This window comes from Pelophylax lessonae, assembly GCF_965119305.1.
Source record: "Pelophylax lessonae genome assembly, chromosome: 8".
NCBI classification, from domain to species: Eukaryota; Metazoa; Chordata; class Amphibia; order Anura; family Ranidae; genus Pelophylax; species Pelophylax lessonae.
The window spans coordinates 139,333,599-139,350,903 of record NC_138775.1 but is presented as its reverse complement, the minus strand read 5'-3'; the positions used below and the strand labels follow the sequence as shown (position 1 = coordinate 139,350,903).

The window sequence follows — 17,305 nt, the reverse complement described above, 5'->3', positions numbered from 1 at the left end:
GAGTAATGGTCAAACGGAAAGGACCAACCAGACCCTTGAACAATACCTACGTTGCTTTTGCACTTGCTCCCAAGATAACTGGGTCTCTTTACTTCCGTGCGCGGAATTCGCGTATAATAACGCCCTGCATTCTGCAACCAACCAGACCCCGTTCTGGGTGAATTACGGGTTCCATCCTTCTTTTTTGCCCAGTGCTTTCTCAGAAACATCAGTTCCTGCAGTGCAAGACCGGATAATGGCTATCAGGGATAACTACCGGGTGCTACAGGACTTCATATCCAAAGCCCAACAGCAGTACAAGAAATTTTATGACCGCAAGAAAAAGGAAAATCCTATGTATAAGGTCGGGGATAAGGTGTGGCTCTCCTCAAACAACCTACGACTATCTTGCCCTTCTAAAAAGTTGGGACCAAGGTTTATTGGGCCTTTTAGAATCAAAAGGATGATAAACCCTGTGGCTTTTGAACTGGCTTTACCTAATTCATACAAGATCCATCCTGTATTCCATGTTTCCCTGCTTAAGCCTGCAATTTCTAGCCCTTTCCCAGGGAGGGAAGAATTGCCTCCACCTCCAGTTTCAGTGGAGGGTGAACCTGAATATGAAGTGGAAACCATTCTGGATTGTCGAAGAAGGGGTGAGCTCATACAGTATATTATTAAATGGAAAGGTTACCCCACTGAAGACAATTCCTGGGAACCCGCTAGTAACCTGCATGCCCCCAGGCTGGTACAGGAATTCCACAGGAGATTCCCGGAAAGATTGGCCCGGTTGGGCATCCGGAGGCTGCCCCTTGGGGGGGGGGCACTGTCAGAGAAACGGCCATGCTGCAACTGGCAACTCCGCCAGTACTTCCAATGGCCGCAATGGACTCAGGCCATAGACTCATTGTCAGTGAAATGGCTGTGCTGCAACTGGCAAATTTGCCAGTACTTCCCATGGCTGCAATGGACTCAGGCCATAGACTAATTCACTGGCCTATAAAAGGACTCTGCTCAGCCCATCTGATTGCTGGATTGTCTTCAGCTCTTCCTGTTTCCTGTGCATTGCTACTTCCTGGATTCCAGTTTGACCCGGCTTGTTTCTGACCTGTCTGCTCTCTCTCCTGGCTTTGACCCACGGCTTCGTCTGACCCTTCGATCCTGCTCCAGTGTTTGACCCTCGGCTTGTGTGACCATCCTTGCTCTCTTGTCCTCTGCCTGACTTCCAGTGTACCGATCCCGGCTTGCTCAACTGACTTGCTTCTGCTCAATCCCCTTGTCTTGGCGACCTGTTTGGACTGATACCTGTGTATAACCCTCGGCCTGGCTTTTACCTGCACATTGCTTGATTCCCTGGAGGCCCTGCAAGTTGTTCCAGGATATCCTTGTGAACCTTTACCTGCACTCCACAAGCATCCAGTGCTCCTTGGGACGCGTCACCTCCTGTCCCACTTCCAGGGGTGATTCGCACCGAGCTGCAAGGGAAGCCCTCTCAGCATTTCGGCCTCTACCAAGAAGTGATCTGACACTCACTCTGATTCACGATGGACTGCTGGTCACAAACAGAGTCAGAGTCACTAATCATTCTTACATGCCACTTCATTGACAGCGGATGGACAAAAAGGAAATTGGTGTTGAATACAAAAGTGATGCAAGGATCCCACACTAAGTACAGTAGAGAAATGTTTCTAGGCATGCTTGAAGAATGGAGAATCAACAAAGAGTGATGCTTGCGCAACTTCGAGACAGTGTGTCAGGGAATCCCTGTGAGACGTCTTGGGCGTGGCCGTGTGCAGGCTATTCCCAGAAGAATGACTAATGGGCGTGGCGCCAGATGGGCTATTTAAAGGAAGTTCAATCCTGTTTCCTTTGCTGACTGATCTTCAGCTGTTTCCTGTGACCTGATTAAACCTGTATGCTTCCCTGTTGCTGAACTGATGTGTTCTGAACTTGGACTTGGATTCTGCTTCTGCCTCTCTGCTAAACCTGACCTCTCTGCTAAACCTGGCGCCAGATGGGCTATTTAAAGGAAGTTAAATCCTGTTTCCTTTGCTGACTGATCTTCAGCTGTTTCCTGTGACCTGATTAAACCTGTATGCTTCCCTGTTGCTGAACTGATGTGTTCTGAACTTGGACTTGGATTCTGCTTCTGCCTCTCTGCTAAACCTGACCCGGCTCCATCCCTGACTTTGGCTCTGCTTACGATTTGGTACCCTGCTGCACCGCCCGTTGATGACCCTGGCTTTCCTACTATTCTGACTCTGTCTCAAACCTTGTCTCTCAGAGCTACCCGAGTGCTTGCCTGGCTATTTGCTGCACCTCTTCCATACATCATTGCATGTTCCAGTTCCCGGGATGCGGACAAGCAGCCTATCCTGATCCATCAAAAACCACAGGCACTCGTGTCCCTCCGGGCCCTTGACACCCTCTAGGAAAGAAAAAAACTGCGCTAAATATCTATAGAAAAAAGGAAGCAGCAACTTAATATGCGACAAACATCAAAGAAACAATAAATAGGGGAAGCTGCGCTAAGTGATAAAGACCATAAGTATTAGGTCAAAAGAATGTCCCAAAAAAAGTCCCAAAATTTGTGTTGAATAAATGAATAAAAACAAAATAAAGTCCAAAATTTCATTCACACTCCACAGATGCAAACAGTGCGTGTAGATACTGCTTACCAGATGCAGCAGTATGATGAGCCTTAGGTATATGAAGCCAAGCCAGATGGAAATCTGCAGAGGATTCCTCACCGACGGTATCCAACTCAGAGGTACAAATTGGTGGGTATTGAAATAAAAAATATATAGAAAAACATAGCGTGATACTGTATAAAAATACTAATAACTCCCGTGTGAATCAAAGGAAAGAGTGCTGATAGACACCACCACCATCACAGGCAGCTTACCAGAGGTAAGTATATATGGGCAAATCAATCAAACAGATCACAGATGAATGGAAGGAATGAGAAGAGCCACCACCATAATCGCAATCAAATTACCAGATTCATGCAAGTAAATCAGGTGTAAATGATCACTTAAATTTAGTTGTGATTCCCGTATGGACCGTCACCAAAATTCCCTGCTTACCAGATAAAGATATTAAAGTTGCATATATCAAATCCGGATGGCACTGGTAGATAGCAATTCGGTAGGAATAATCACTCCCTTATCGGTGAGGCTGACCCGCATGAGAACTCCGATGGTCACATATAAATAATGATAAGGGAAAATCCCATAGCGTAAAACTACGCTAATGAACTTCATCTCTATTTGAAAGAAGCAGTAATTGACAGAAGAAGTCATCCTCTTCAGTGGTGGAGAAAAAATGAGGCACGCTACAAAGACTTGCTTCCCATGCTAGACCTCTCTCTCTCTGCTCCTCTGACCTACACTCCTCCTGAGCATGTTTATGGAGTGGCAGCATTGTATGAACAAAACAGAAGACATTTAACTGGTGACCATGGACATGCTGAAATGTTCTGCTTTCTGCATTATATTGTTCTACTTAACTGGGAGTATTGAAAAGAGTAGTGTCCACTCAAATCCACTGTGTAGCTGTTGCCTAGCTTTTTTTTTATAGCAGTTTTGCACTGACTGTAGTAAATCATTGCAGTGAGTGCACTACTGCAGCAGTAGTCCCCTGACTCCAGTCCAACTCCAATCCACTGTCTTGCTGTTGTCTAGCTTTTTTTCTAGCAGTTTTGCACTGACTGCAGTAGTTGCAGTGAGTGCCCCACTGCAGAGGTAGTCCACTGACTCCAATCCACTGTGTAGATGTTGCCTAGCTTTTCTCTAGCAGTTTTGCACTGACTGCTGTAGTTGCAGTGAGTGCCCTACTGCAGAGGTTGTCCACTGAGTGACTCCAATCCACTGTCTAGCTGTTGCCTATATTTTTTCTAGCAGTTTTGCATTGACTGCTGTAGTTGCAGTGAGTGCCATACTGCAGAGGTAGTCCACTGACTCAAATCCACTTTGTAGCTGTTGCTTAGCTTTTTTTCTAGCAGTTTTGCACTGGCTGCTGTAGTTGCAGTGAGGGCCTTACTGCAGAGGTAGTCTGCTGAGTGACTCCAATCCACTGTCTAGCTGTTGCCTAGCTTTTTTCTAGCAGTTTTGCACTGACTGCTGTAGTTGCAGTGAGGGCCTTACTGCAGAGGTAGTCCTTCACTGACTCCAGTCCAATGATCCACTGTGACATGTGTAGATGTTGCCTTGCTCTTTTTCAAGCAGTTTTTCACTGACTGCAGTAGTTGCAGTGAGTGCCTTACTTCAGAGGTAGTCCTCCACTGACTACAGTCCAATCCACTGTGACATGTGTTGCTGTTACCTTGCTCTTTTTCTAGCCATTTTGGCCATTTTTGTCAAAGTACTGATGAAATTGTCTCATCACCCACATACACTTGAATGTAAAATGGATAAGAGGGATCAACATTGATCAGAAACACTGAATTTATAAGGGATTTCTTTAGGTCTTCAAACAATTGCAGGGCTTCTCCTGTTATTAAAAATGACTGCCTTGTGTTTTCAGTAAGCCTTAATAATTCATAAAGAGATTTAGCTGTTTCTGCAAAGTTTCCAATGAATTCTTGAGAAAAGTTGACAAGGCCCAAAACCCTTCTTTGAGCAGTTGCAGGAGTAGGCAATAGTACCTCGTGATTAGCTTTTATTCTCTTTTCCATAGGTTTCTTCCATTGCCAGATCTTGTAACCCCCAAGAACTTCACTTCAGATTGCATGATCTGAACTTTGTTCAAATCCATTTTAATCCCACCTCCTCTAATGAGCTACAAACATTAAAGAGTATGTCTTGATGTTCCTTTTTTTCTGAAGTCTGGATAAGAATGTCATTAACCTATTGAGCACCTTATCACCTTATTGTAATGGATCCAAAACTTGAGCTAGAGCTTGGCGAAAATAGAACTATGAAACCGTTGACATAATCGTGCAAACATATATGATTTGTTGTCAAATGTGAAACCAAATCTCAGAGCAGATTAAGGAGTTATTGGGACACTAAAGAACCCGTTTGAAATATCAAGGCAAGTCTCTCAGCGGTCCTGGAGAAGTTAGGTCTTGGCCCCCGCATGCTCCAATGGATTGCTGCCTTATACACATCGCCCATAGCTCAGGGCAAGGTGAATGGCAACTTATCCGCCAGATTCCTTATCCGGAATGGCACGAGACAGGGATGCCCCCTGTCGCCCCTCCTGTTGGTGCTTACCCTGGAACCTCTACTCTGTAGGGTGAGGGCTGATCCAAATATTGGAGGCGTCATGGTGGGCTCAGTGGAGCATAAACTCTCAGCCTATGCAAATTACATTCTGTTCCATATTACGATCCCCCTGGTCTCGTTGCCAAACCTGATGGAGGAACTAAAGGTCTTTAGCCAGGTGTCTAACTTTAAGATAAATTATGCAAAATCAGAGATACTGGCAATCACTTTACCTCCTGACCTGTCACAATCCCTACGTGGATCATTCCCCTTCACTTGGGCAAAAACCTCTCTGACATACCTAGGGATACAGCTCCCTAACCAATATGAATCCCCGTATGCGACCAATTATACCCCTTATACCCTTACTCCCCAAAATTCGATCTGACCTGCAATGGTTGTCCAAGGTGTCATTTACTTGGCTGGGACGTACTAACCTACTTAAGATGACCATTCTACCTAGGATCCTGTTTCTCTTGCAGGTAGTGTCGATTTCTCTACCTGGCTGCTTCTTTCTTGAGCTCCAAAGTCTGTTTATACGGTATGTCTAGGGGGGGGGGGAGAGACCATGAGTAGCCATGGTGATGTTTAACCACTTTACCCCCGCTCACTTTGCTGCTACTGCAGCAAAGTGGCTCGTTCCCGCTGTTTTCAGTCACAGCGGGAGTCGGGCCAGGGTAGGAGCAGCGGCGATCGCCGCTGCTCTTACCCGATCGTCGGGGATCGAGTCTGGAGATCCGCCCGCTGTGTGTAAACACAGCGGGCGGATCTCTGAAGTGACAGGCAGGGTCAGATTGCAGGGTTCAGCATAGCTGAACCCTGGATCTGTCCTTGTGTCACTCTGTCACCTCCTTCCCACACGTCAGTAAGCACCAGGCATACATTAACCCCTCCCTCTCCAATAAAATTATCCCCTTCCCTGCCAGTGTCATTTTTACAGTAACAGTGCATATATATAGCACTGATTACTGCAGTAATGTCACTGGTACCCCCAAAAGTGTCAAAAATGTCAGTCAAGGGTCCGATCTGTCCGCCGCAATGTCGCAGTCCCGCAAAAAAATCGCAGATCGCCGCCATTACGCGTTAAAAAAAAAACACCAAAAATGACAGAAATCTTTCCCTTTGTTAGTAAACGCAATAACTTTTGCGCAAACCAATAAAAATACGCTTATTGTGATTTTTTTTACCAAAAATATGTAGCAAAAAACAAATTGGCCAAAAATTAAAAAAAATTTAGATTTTTACATTTTTTGGGGGGGGGGGGGGAATTTCATATAAAAAAAATGTGAAAAATATTATTTTTTCAAAATAAACGCTCTTTTTTTGTTTATAGCGCAAAAAGTAAAAATCGCACAGGTGATCAAATACCACCAAAAGAAAGCTCTGTTTGTGGGAAAAAAGGACGTAAATTTCGTTTGGGTACAGCATCGCGCGACCGCGCAATTGTCAGTTAGAGTCGCACAGCCCCGAATCGCAAAAAGTGGCATGGACGGAAGACAGCAAAATCCTCCGGTGGTAAAGTGGTTAAACGACCTAAAAGGCTGAAAGGTCTTGGTATTCCGGACATTGAAAATGACTACAAAGCGGTTGCTCTTCAATGGATTCTGAACTGACGATTCCATACTTCTTATAAATTGTGGGTCCCCTTGGAGAAAATGCTAGCTGGCAGTAACCTATCTTATGCCCCTTTGGTCAATGCAGCCGACAGGGGCCTCTCGGACTGGGGATCACCCTTAACTATACACACCCTTAAGGTATGGGATAAACTGAATCGTTTCCTCTCCCTGGCACCATCACTGTCGCTCCTGCCCCGATCAGAGGCTTTCCTTGGTTTCCTCCGGAGGAAAGATTAACTGATCTTGGCACTTGGGTGATGAATGGGATTGTCAGCATAGGCAAATGTATGCATAGCGGCAACCTAATACCTTTTGACTCCTTTAAGGGAGCGATATGGTTCCTTTCCCTTAGATCTCTGGAGATACCGCCAGCTCCGTAACTTCTTTCTCATACGAAAGCTATCCCTCCAATTCAGGTCCGCCTTTACAGCGTTTGAACGCCTGTGGGCAGCTACTGAACCCATTCCACATATGATTTCTGCCCCGTATCAGCTACTTCTTTCCACCGCACCACAACGCAAGCCGGGCTATATCAGGGAATGGTGGAAACTGGACCTACAGTGTGAGATCACTGAGGAGCGGCTGTCTCATCTATACCAACTGACCCATACCAGCTCACTAGAAACTAAAACACAAGAAAATATATATAAGTTACTGACTAGAGGTATCGGGTACCAGCAAATCTGGCCCAGATGTACCCCTCAGCCTCAGACCTCTACTGGCGAGAATGCGGCCAGCGGGGCTCTTTGCTGCATGTATCGTGTACATCCCTTTCTTTATGCATGCTAATATTGTGCCGGCTTTGGCAGCTGCCGCTTGACATTGCTTGCTATTGCTTAGTCTATCCTCTACCAAGACTCCCAGATCTTTCTCCATTTTTGATTCCCCCAAAGGTTCCCCCCCCTAAAGTGTATTGTGCTTTTATGTTTTTAGTCCCCAAGTGCAAAACCTTACACTTCTCCACATTAAACCTCATTTGCCATGTCGTTGCCCACTCTGTTATTTTGTCCAGGTCATTCTGTAGGATATCTGCCTTATGCCGTGCAGTTATTGCCCTGCCCAATTTTGTGTCATCTGCAAAAACTGATATCGAACTACTGATCCCGTCCTCAATGCTGTTTATGAATAAATTGAACAGGGTTGGTCCCAGGACTGAGCCTTGGGGGACCCCACTTACCACCTCAGACCAGTCTGAGTATGCGCTATTTATTACCACCCTTTGGACAGGTCCTTTTAGCCAGTTCCGTATCCAAGAGCAAACCTTGCGGTCGATGCCTGCAATCCTTATTATATAAATTAGGCGCTTGTGGGAAACTGTATCAAACGCCTTAGCGAAATCCAGGTACACCACATCCACTGGTCTCCCCCTATCTAGCTCACAGCTCACCTCGTAGAATGTTCAGAGATTGGTTTGACAAGAACGCCCATTTGTAAACCCGTGCTGATTACTGCTGATGATGTTGTTGTCTAGCAAACTCTACGATATAGTCCCTTATCATCCCCTCCAGAAGTTTACATACTATCGATGTCAGACTGACAGGCCTATAATTTCCCGGGACATGCCTCTGGCCTTTTTTGAATATCGGTATCACGTTAGCTTTCCTCCAATCCCCTGGTACATTTTCTGTCATAAAACTGTCAGCAAAGATCAGGAACAGTGGTCTAGATATAGTCTTACCAAGTTCTTTGAGTACTCTCGGATGTACGCCATCCGGGCCTGGTGATTTATTTGTGTTAATTTTATCCAGCCTTCCCCTGATTTCACCCTCTGTTAGCCATAGCGGCAAGTCCTGTGTATTACTACTAACCATACAGTCATGGTCAGTGTACCACTCCTTTTCCTGTGTAAAGACTGAGGAGAAAAAAGCGTTCAGCACGGTTGCTTTTTCAGTGTCTTTAGAGTGTAAGATGTTGTTTTCTCTTCTCTGTTTATTCTATAGATATAGCTGTCTTTTTTGCTGTATGTAAACACGATGTCAGCAAAAAGTGTGTCCCAAGAAGGTAGTAATTCTAAATATAAATGTAACACCCACTGTTGCATATATGGTTTTAATCTATAGTTGACACATAACCCTACCCAACATACTAACATAGAAACTCAGAATAGAAATACATACATAGCAAAATGGCTTCTTTGTCCTTGACAAAGGGACATATGAAATAACCTTCAAATGAACATCATTACATTATATATATTTCAGAGACTTATCATTTAAACTCTAAATCTCTAACAGTTGTGGCTATGTGGGCCATATCACCTATGTAAAAAAACTAGATTTAGCCTAGCATCCTAACTAGAAGAGGGCGCTGCACTTATGCATGCCATGATCTAAAAAAATTCTGGTATATTTAAACATTTTTTTTTTTTATTTAAACATTTTTATCATGACTAACTCAAGTGTTCATTCATATATAACCTATCTGGTACTGATTAACGGCATACAGTGTATTAACCTTTATGATATAATTTTCCAACTAACAGGAAATTAGAGAAATTATAATTAAAGTGAAAGGAATTCTCCTCTTGGACAATTCTAACTGGAACAGGTGTAAAAGGTTTACCAATTGTGCTAGTGACAGCTAAAATGTTGAATTTCCCATTATTTTCTTTATTATTATTATTTTCTTTTATTTTTTTTTGTTTTCTAGGTTGCACGAAGGCTCTGCCCACACCATGTTGGACATTATCTTGGCATGGATGTACATGATACTCCTGATGTATCTCGATCTCTATCTCTACAGCCGGGTATGGTGATTACAATAGAACCAGGTAAAATATGTGTTCCTACCAAACACTGGAGAACTGGTTTGAACAGACTGTATAGTTTTATGTTTATGTTAAAATACACACAATAACAAAGACCAATGGCTGTACTGCCAAACCTTTGATTTTTAGCTAAAGGTTCCGATAATGATGTATTCTTTCATATGCATGTGTTCAAAAAGGTGATGACCACCCATAGAGTTGCCCAAATGCATATTAAAGCAGTATTAAACCCAAAAGCAAACGTTTATTTAATTGCTTCTGACCAATTCTTAGATGGGTTGGCTGTATTAGCTTCCTTTTTTAACTTTTGTTTCTTCTGTTTTCATATGGTCATTTGGCCAGTAACAAACAAAACATTTCCCAGCACACTTACCGGTTAGGCTGCAAAAAAACAAATTGTCCCTGTCTAACAATTCATGTTAAAAACCGAGGGTTTAGTTTGTGCGCATTTGCAAATATATATGTAAGCGGCAGTATACAGAGGAGCCTTGACATAAGCAAAACTCCTCTGTATAGGGTGTTACGTATCCATGTGTTCTGTTAGCAATGTGTACATTTATAACCATACTTTAAAAACAAGTGTATTTACAGCTAATACAGAAAAACATGAAACTGATTTGCAAGAAAAACAAGCAATAAAAAAAGCACTAAACCATTAAAGTGATTGTAAAGGTAAAGAAAGAGAAAAAGTTGGTGCAACATTAGTTGCACAACAAGAAACTGCGGACTTTAGAGGCACATACTGAGCAGGCAAAATGGTTTAATTAAAAACGTTATATTTTATTGAAAACATTCTTATAAAAGAAAAAATCTAAAAATTATATGTGCATAATACATCATATTAAAACCGAACTATTTATGGGGAAAGAGCCTCCATATAAGTTCAAAATGGATATACAAACATTGTACATAAATTGTTACAAGAGGTACGTGTGTTGTACTGGTCTGGAAAGGTCGACGCGTTTCATCATCATCATATTAAAACCAAACTATTTATGGGGAAAGAGCCTCCATATAAGTTCAAAATGGATATACAAACATTGTACATAAATTGTTACAAGAGGTACGTGTGTTGTACTGGTCTTGAAAGATCGACGCGTTTCGCATTGCGCTTCTTCAGGACCACAGACGATTAAGTACTCTCTTAACAGAATAAGCAGAATATACAATTAATAACCAATAAACATTATCATATGTTTACATTTTTGCATTTACTCAATATGGTAACCAAAAGAGTCAAAAGTAATGCATCGACCAACCTCCTGAAGGTAATATACTGTATCATCCATGGCGGATCAACGGCCAGTGGAGGGCAAAAAGGAACCCACCTGTGTTATAAAATAGTAAAGGATGTGTAAGCTTTCAAAGTTACTCTAACTAGGAGCAATATCGCAGATAAGTATTTATCCCATAATCACCTACGGTTCCAGTTAATCTCAAACAGGTAACGGCTGGGCGACAGATGACACCTAAACCAGCAGGCAAAGGGTTTAAGCCTGGCTGTAAGAAGTATATATACTTTACGTCATGGAGCAACAGGCTGGCGTAAATCTAGAGTTAATTTAAACTTGCATTTACCTTATGGGCTGTAAAGATGAAGATTCACAGCTCCGAAGATTGTTATATTTTTCTTATATATCAAAGGGCAGACAGTTCAAATATTCTGAGACAGAGGTACCAAGCTGTCTCTCATGTATGATCTGTGATAAAGATCAATTGAGATATAAGTTTTGGTAAGCAGAATTATCAGGCTATTTCGTTCGCAAAATTAGATTATATATTTAGATACTTACAGGCCATACACGTAGCTTGTAACCCTAGGTATGGTTGGTATGGGGTAACAACGCTTGGAAAAATACACGTCTGTCTCAAGAAGAGGGGAAAAGGAAAGATGATCCCATATCCCATATGGGCCTCAAAGGGACCCTTGCCACTAGGAAGGAGACAAAATAAATATACCCAACTTAAAAAGAGTCAAAGTGGGAAGGTTTTTAAGTATGTCTCAGCATAGCATATAAAAAAATGGCGCCAGTTCAGGACATGAGCTTACTTTCTTACTTTGGTGCGTGTCTTTGTCTGTATCCTGCCATCCTACTGTATTCGGTGGTGGTGTAGTGACCTAAATACCCCCAAACACACCGGCCGCTAATCGGCGCAGGTGTTAGGTGATGAACACGGTGCACCGGAGATGACATTCCTGGAACGCATCTCCGCCGGAAGAGGGGAGGTCGGGCGGAAGTGACGAGCGCTCACCAACAACCCATCAGGGGTGGATCATCGCCGCCCAATCACTTCCGCGAGAGGCGTCCCCAATAACGGCGATCCCGTAGTATCTTACAACAATGGAAACACAGTACATGCAGGACATGAGGAGGTTGCTGCATTTTAATTGGCATAAATACATAAACATATAACGTTCGTACAGTCTGCCTACGTGTCTGATACAACAATCATAGGCGTACAGATATATAATATTTATACATTCTGCCTGAACATCCAAGACAATAATCATCTTATATTGTATATTTTTTAAGAGTAAACAAAATGTACAAAAAAATACCTCAATTATGAATATTTTTAAGTATTTTTAAAGCGAACATCTGTAAACATGTAAACCTGTCATGACTGGCTTTGCAATCATGAACAGCTTCCTTACTGCTGTGATCTATGATTGGCTCAAAGCAATCACATGGTACCTGGCTATCTGTACCATGTGATTAACTTAGCCGATCACAATCAAAAGCAAGCTGTTCAAAACCCATTCATGACAGCTAAACCTATTGCTTATACAGTGATCATCAATGTTAAAGCAATAACAAGGTATCCCCCCCCCCCCCCCCCCCGCGTAGTACAGTGTCACTATGGTAAAAAATGAACTACTCTGATGACAGAATGTAAGAAAAAATAAAAAATGAAATAAAAAATGTGTAATTTCTTTTTTTACTTTCATCAGTCAGTATCCCTTGTCACAGCCACACCAGTCGTATGATGATGCTGTACGGCACTGGTGACATTATGTGGGGAAAAAATGTTTTTTTATTTAATTTCTTAATTTTCCACAAATTTGCAATTTCAAATAACTTGATATGCCTTTTACTAAATGCCTCAGATTGACAGCCTGTTGATTTTGAATAGGCTGCCTTAGTGCAACAGGCATTACCATATTCCACAATGCGTGGTAACACATACACATAGTTCTCTAAACAGAATAGGTCTAGATGCATCATATGTGGGTCCTTTGATTTTTACTGCATGAATGTACTTGTGCATAAAGTTGTCAGGTAAATTATGGAAGTAGATCTTTATGTGTGGCCTGGGTGTTGACTACGTTGCAAATGTACAACATAAGGAACACATCACTGAATGATTTTGTTCCTTAAATTCTGCTTTTAATAGAAAAAAAAATCAGATTAAAGTGATTGTAAAAGGTCAATTTAAAAAAATAAATAAATAACAAACACATCTATACTTACGTGCTCTGTGCAATAGAATTGCACAGAGCGGCTGCGAACCTCCTCTTTCTAGGTCGCTGGCCGGCGCTCCTGGTCCCTCCCCTCTGTCCAGTGCCCCATGGAAAGTTTCCCATGCCCCCCGCTACCTTGTCACTGACTTGATTGATAGCACTGGGAGCCGATGCAAAGCAAGCAAGACCAGGAAGTGAGGGGAGCGAAGAGCTGCAGACGTGCACGGCGCTGGATCGAATGAGGGCTCAGGGAAGTAAAAGGGATGGGGTGAGGGGGAATGCTGACACAAACATTTTTTACCTTAATGCAAGGAATGCATTGGGGTAAAAAATGTTTAGGCTTTAAAACCACTTTAAGTTGAAAAAAAAAAAGAAAAATGTCACCAACAAGATATGACATTAAATGTACATGTACAATGAATTAAGAAATAATTTTTTCATTTTAGGTATTTACATTCCTTTGAATGACACTGAGATTCCTGAAAAATACAGAGGTGTAGGAATTCGCATTGAAGATGATGTAGTAATCACAGAAGGGGCTCCCATTATTCTCTCTGCTCAGTGTCCTAAAGAAATCTACGAAATACAACAAATTTGTGGGCAAGGCCGATGATACAAGTAATAAGATACAGAAGTAGTGATGCACAAAGTGTTTACATTACGTACACACACACACACTTAATATATACACCTAAACTTGAAAAATGCCTATGATATAGAAAAACTGTATGATATGTATTTTAAACAGTAACTCCAGTTTTGTTTAGAAAATATCATCCCCCTCTGGGTGATCTATGTACATTGCAGGGATTTTAACAAACTTTGTAATAGATTCCTACTTTTTGTTATTCTGAAGAAATAGCTGTTTGTTTGGTCACGTGTAGAGTGAATCTATATGGAAGTAATGTAATACTTATCAACCAGCTACTACACCTGCTGGGCTCTAATAAGGAAAGTGGCAGGGACTGCACTCCATTTAGACATGATTTCCCTGTGGGAGTATTTCACCAAAAATGATATCTTTGTTGCAGGGGAGGCCCACAATCTGACTTGTATCTTAGTGCAGACTTCTGAGAAAATCAGTATGCCAATCACAAAAGCAGGACATGACATTTCTTGTGGACGTGCTGTAAACCATTTGTGTACTGAACACCTCCAGGTTGCCATGTTGCATTGTATTTCACAGAAAATGACTGTGCTGCAGATTGAAAAGGAAAGGTCATTTTTACAACATTCAATTACAAAATGGCTTGTATTGCATTTTTATACACTATATTATTTTTTCCTATTTGCTAGTTTTCTTCAATGAAAGTGGAGTTACACTTTAACATATTTGCTATTTATCCTAAAAAATAAGTGTTATTCTGGTAACATTGATTTGATTCAATTTTAGCCAACAATAAATCACTGGCTTAACATGACATACTAGATAGTCAATTTTATAACTTATCCCAGGCCCCCTCTCAACACATTTTATTACACAAGTACATGGTATGACCTCCTGCTACCTAACAAACATTTTCAGTGCATTAACAAACATTTACCTCTTAGCGTTGCAGTGCGCTAGCAGCCCATTTAAAATAAAGCGTCTGCCAACACATCCTAATGTTCCTAAAATCACCATCACGTATTTTAGTGTGCTGCCTTAGTGCACTGGGGAGTCATTCAAAATGAATAGCATTGCAATTTATGTTATATAAGCATTATCCCAACACAGAAGTGTAAAACTGGCCTACATCCCCATAAAATAGGTATTCCACTGCAATAAATGATCAATTTCTCGGATCATTAAATCACACTGTACTTTTCCTTTAAGTAAATAAAATATACCTATAGGGAAAAAATGTAGACAATGACCACATTCTTAAAAGGCTAGTTGCCCGGCTGTCACAGTTCTCTCTGACGAAGCAGCCACCAGCCAGTATACACATTGAGCCATTTGTCTATTGGTCTTGTCTTACATTTTTAATGACTAATCTGCCTAGAATGCCATCATCCTCCCTCACAGCTAGTTTAAACAGATGTGTGTATATATTTTCTGTTAAAACAGCTGCTTTAGATACCATTTGTGACCTTGGTTAGCTCAGATTGGGATCCTATACTAGGACCTTTCTTTGTTTTTTATAATATAATAAATTGCATATTTCAAAACTGAAGGTGATGATGGCTGGGGATAGGGGTGTGTTTTAGTAGTTTTAGGGTTTGTGAGGTAGTCCTTTAAGGAGTGCTGTTACATTGTTGTACTATAGTTCAATGTATTTTTGGGACAAATTGTTCTTCTTTTTTATGTTTCATTCGTATGATAATAAAGCTTTTCATACTGTGATTTCCCTTTATTGGTACAGATATTTCTGTTCACTTATTTTCTTCTTTTTCCTGTTGTTTATATATATATACGTTACCTGGTCTACATTTTCAATGGTGCTGGCCAGCAGGTTGCTAGAATCTAGGACCCGCTATTGTTATAGGGTCGTCATCATCAGAGTCTTCCTCAGCGCCATCAAGTGGGGCCTTGTCCTCCCAATGTCCACAGGGAACTTTATGTCCATTCAGGGCTGCCTGTACTCAGCCACCTGTGCATTCTGCCTTTGTTTTAAGCATGCTCCGGTGTCATCCCTTGCAGATACCTTCTCTGACTCTCCCCTGCTCCTTGATCAGGCCAGCCCTTTGGGCCCTGTCACTACCTCTGACTTCCAAAAATATACCTCTGAAGATACTTTTTTTTGAGGCACCGAAGTCTCCTACTATCACCTCAGGTTTACAGAGGGTTGTGTCAGACCTTATTGATCCAGTACATTCTACCCTGCATCTGGAGGGTCAGCCTGCTTATGTCTTTAGGGACTCTACAGCTGCAAATAACTTCCTAACACATCCACTGTTCAGTACATTCCTCTATATTGAATAGAAGCGCCCTGCCTGAAGCGTCCTGGACCCCACCTGAAAGTGTTCCCTGATTTCTTCCGTTTGAGAGAGAATTTGAAAACTGGTGGTCTGTTCCCATTGTAGATAGACCAGTAATTCACCTTTACAAGAAGACCACTAAATTGGTGGAAGGAGTGCTAACCTTTAGAGACCATGTCAGAATAAGTGGACTTCCTGTTTCCTTTAACAGATAAAAAAAACCTCTGGAGCCTTATACTCTTGACTGTGCACATTGGGATGGTGGCACTGCCTCCATTTGACTAGCTTGGCCTTTGATGAACATGGTCTATTCGGCCCTGACCTTCACAGTGTAATTAGCAATGCTATACGTGTACACAGTGTGCTCTTGCCTTAAAGTAGGAGGTCAACAGATGGATTGGAGGAGTCCTACCCCTCTCCTTATTCACTTTGGCAGCAGGTAGTTGCAGGACTTCCACGTAGCCCATGGAGCCAGACTCCTCTGAACAGTCTTCTGCAAAAAGATTTTACGATAAGTACAAAGATCCTATTTTTACTAATTTTCTTTATGAAAATCAAAATATTTGAATTAGAAAAATTGAATTGTAGCCTCACAAATCTTAGGAGCATGTGAATAAAGCAGTAAATATGACATTTACCAGTTATTTACTGCAGGTCAAAATTTGTAAATATTTAGTGAATGTCATATTAACGGTTTTATAAAAATGCCCTTTAGTCTGGAAAGCTTCCATCTCCAAGAAGGGGTTACTTCAGTTCCAGGTTTAAAATCCTTATTATAACATAGGTGTGTAAAGAGGGAAAAAACATACTTTTGATTCTAATATGTTATAAAACCTAATCAAGTTTCATCTCAGGACACTATACAAACTATTTGCTGTCACTGGACTAGGTACTAGGTACCAGCAACTCCGCCATGCATTCTCCTCGCAATTTCCCCAACCCGTGCGGGACGTGGCCCCAATATCCATAATAGAAGTGCTACGGGGATCTGAATGGCTATTCAGACCCATGAAATTGTTAGCTTGCCATCTATAGGAATGTTTATTTATTACAGGTAGTTATATAGCGCCATCAGTTTACGCTAAGCTTTACATATATTTTGCATATTCACATCTAGTATAGTATAGTTAGTGAGGTTGAAAAAAGACATCAGTCCATCCAGTTCAACCTATGATGCGTGTGTGTGTGTCTACTGTTAACCACACATTGTATACCCCTGTATGTTGTCGTCTTTAAGGTGCCCATCTAATAGTTTTTTGAAACTATCAATGCTCCCTGCTGATACAACTGTTTGCGGAAGAGAATTCCACATCCTTACTGCTCTTACAGTGAAGAACCCCCTGCGTATTTTAAGGTTAAACCGCCTTTCCTC

General features: G+C 41.7%; 1 protein-coding gene across 1 annotated transcript in view; it reads left to right on the top strand.

Annotated features, from left to right (window-relative positions):
- The window catches only part of XPNPEP3 (X-prolyl aminopeptidase 3), a 227,886-nt gene extending 214,224 nt beyond the window's left edge, over positions 1-13,662 (top strand). The window contains exons 9-10 of the mRNA XM_082264767.1: positions 9,452-9,572; positions 13,479-13,662. Coding sequence (XP_082120893.1) covers positions 9,452-9,572; positions 13,479-13,645 — 288 coding nt within the window. The 3' untranslated portion in view covers positions 13,646-13,662. The remainder of the gene's footprint in view (positions 1-9,451; positions 9,573-13,478) is intronic.
- Positions 13,663-17,305: the final 3,643 nt, after the last annotated feature.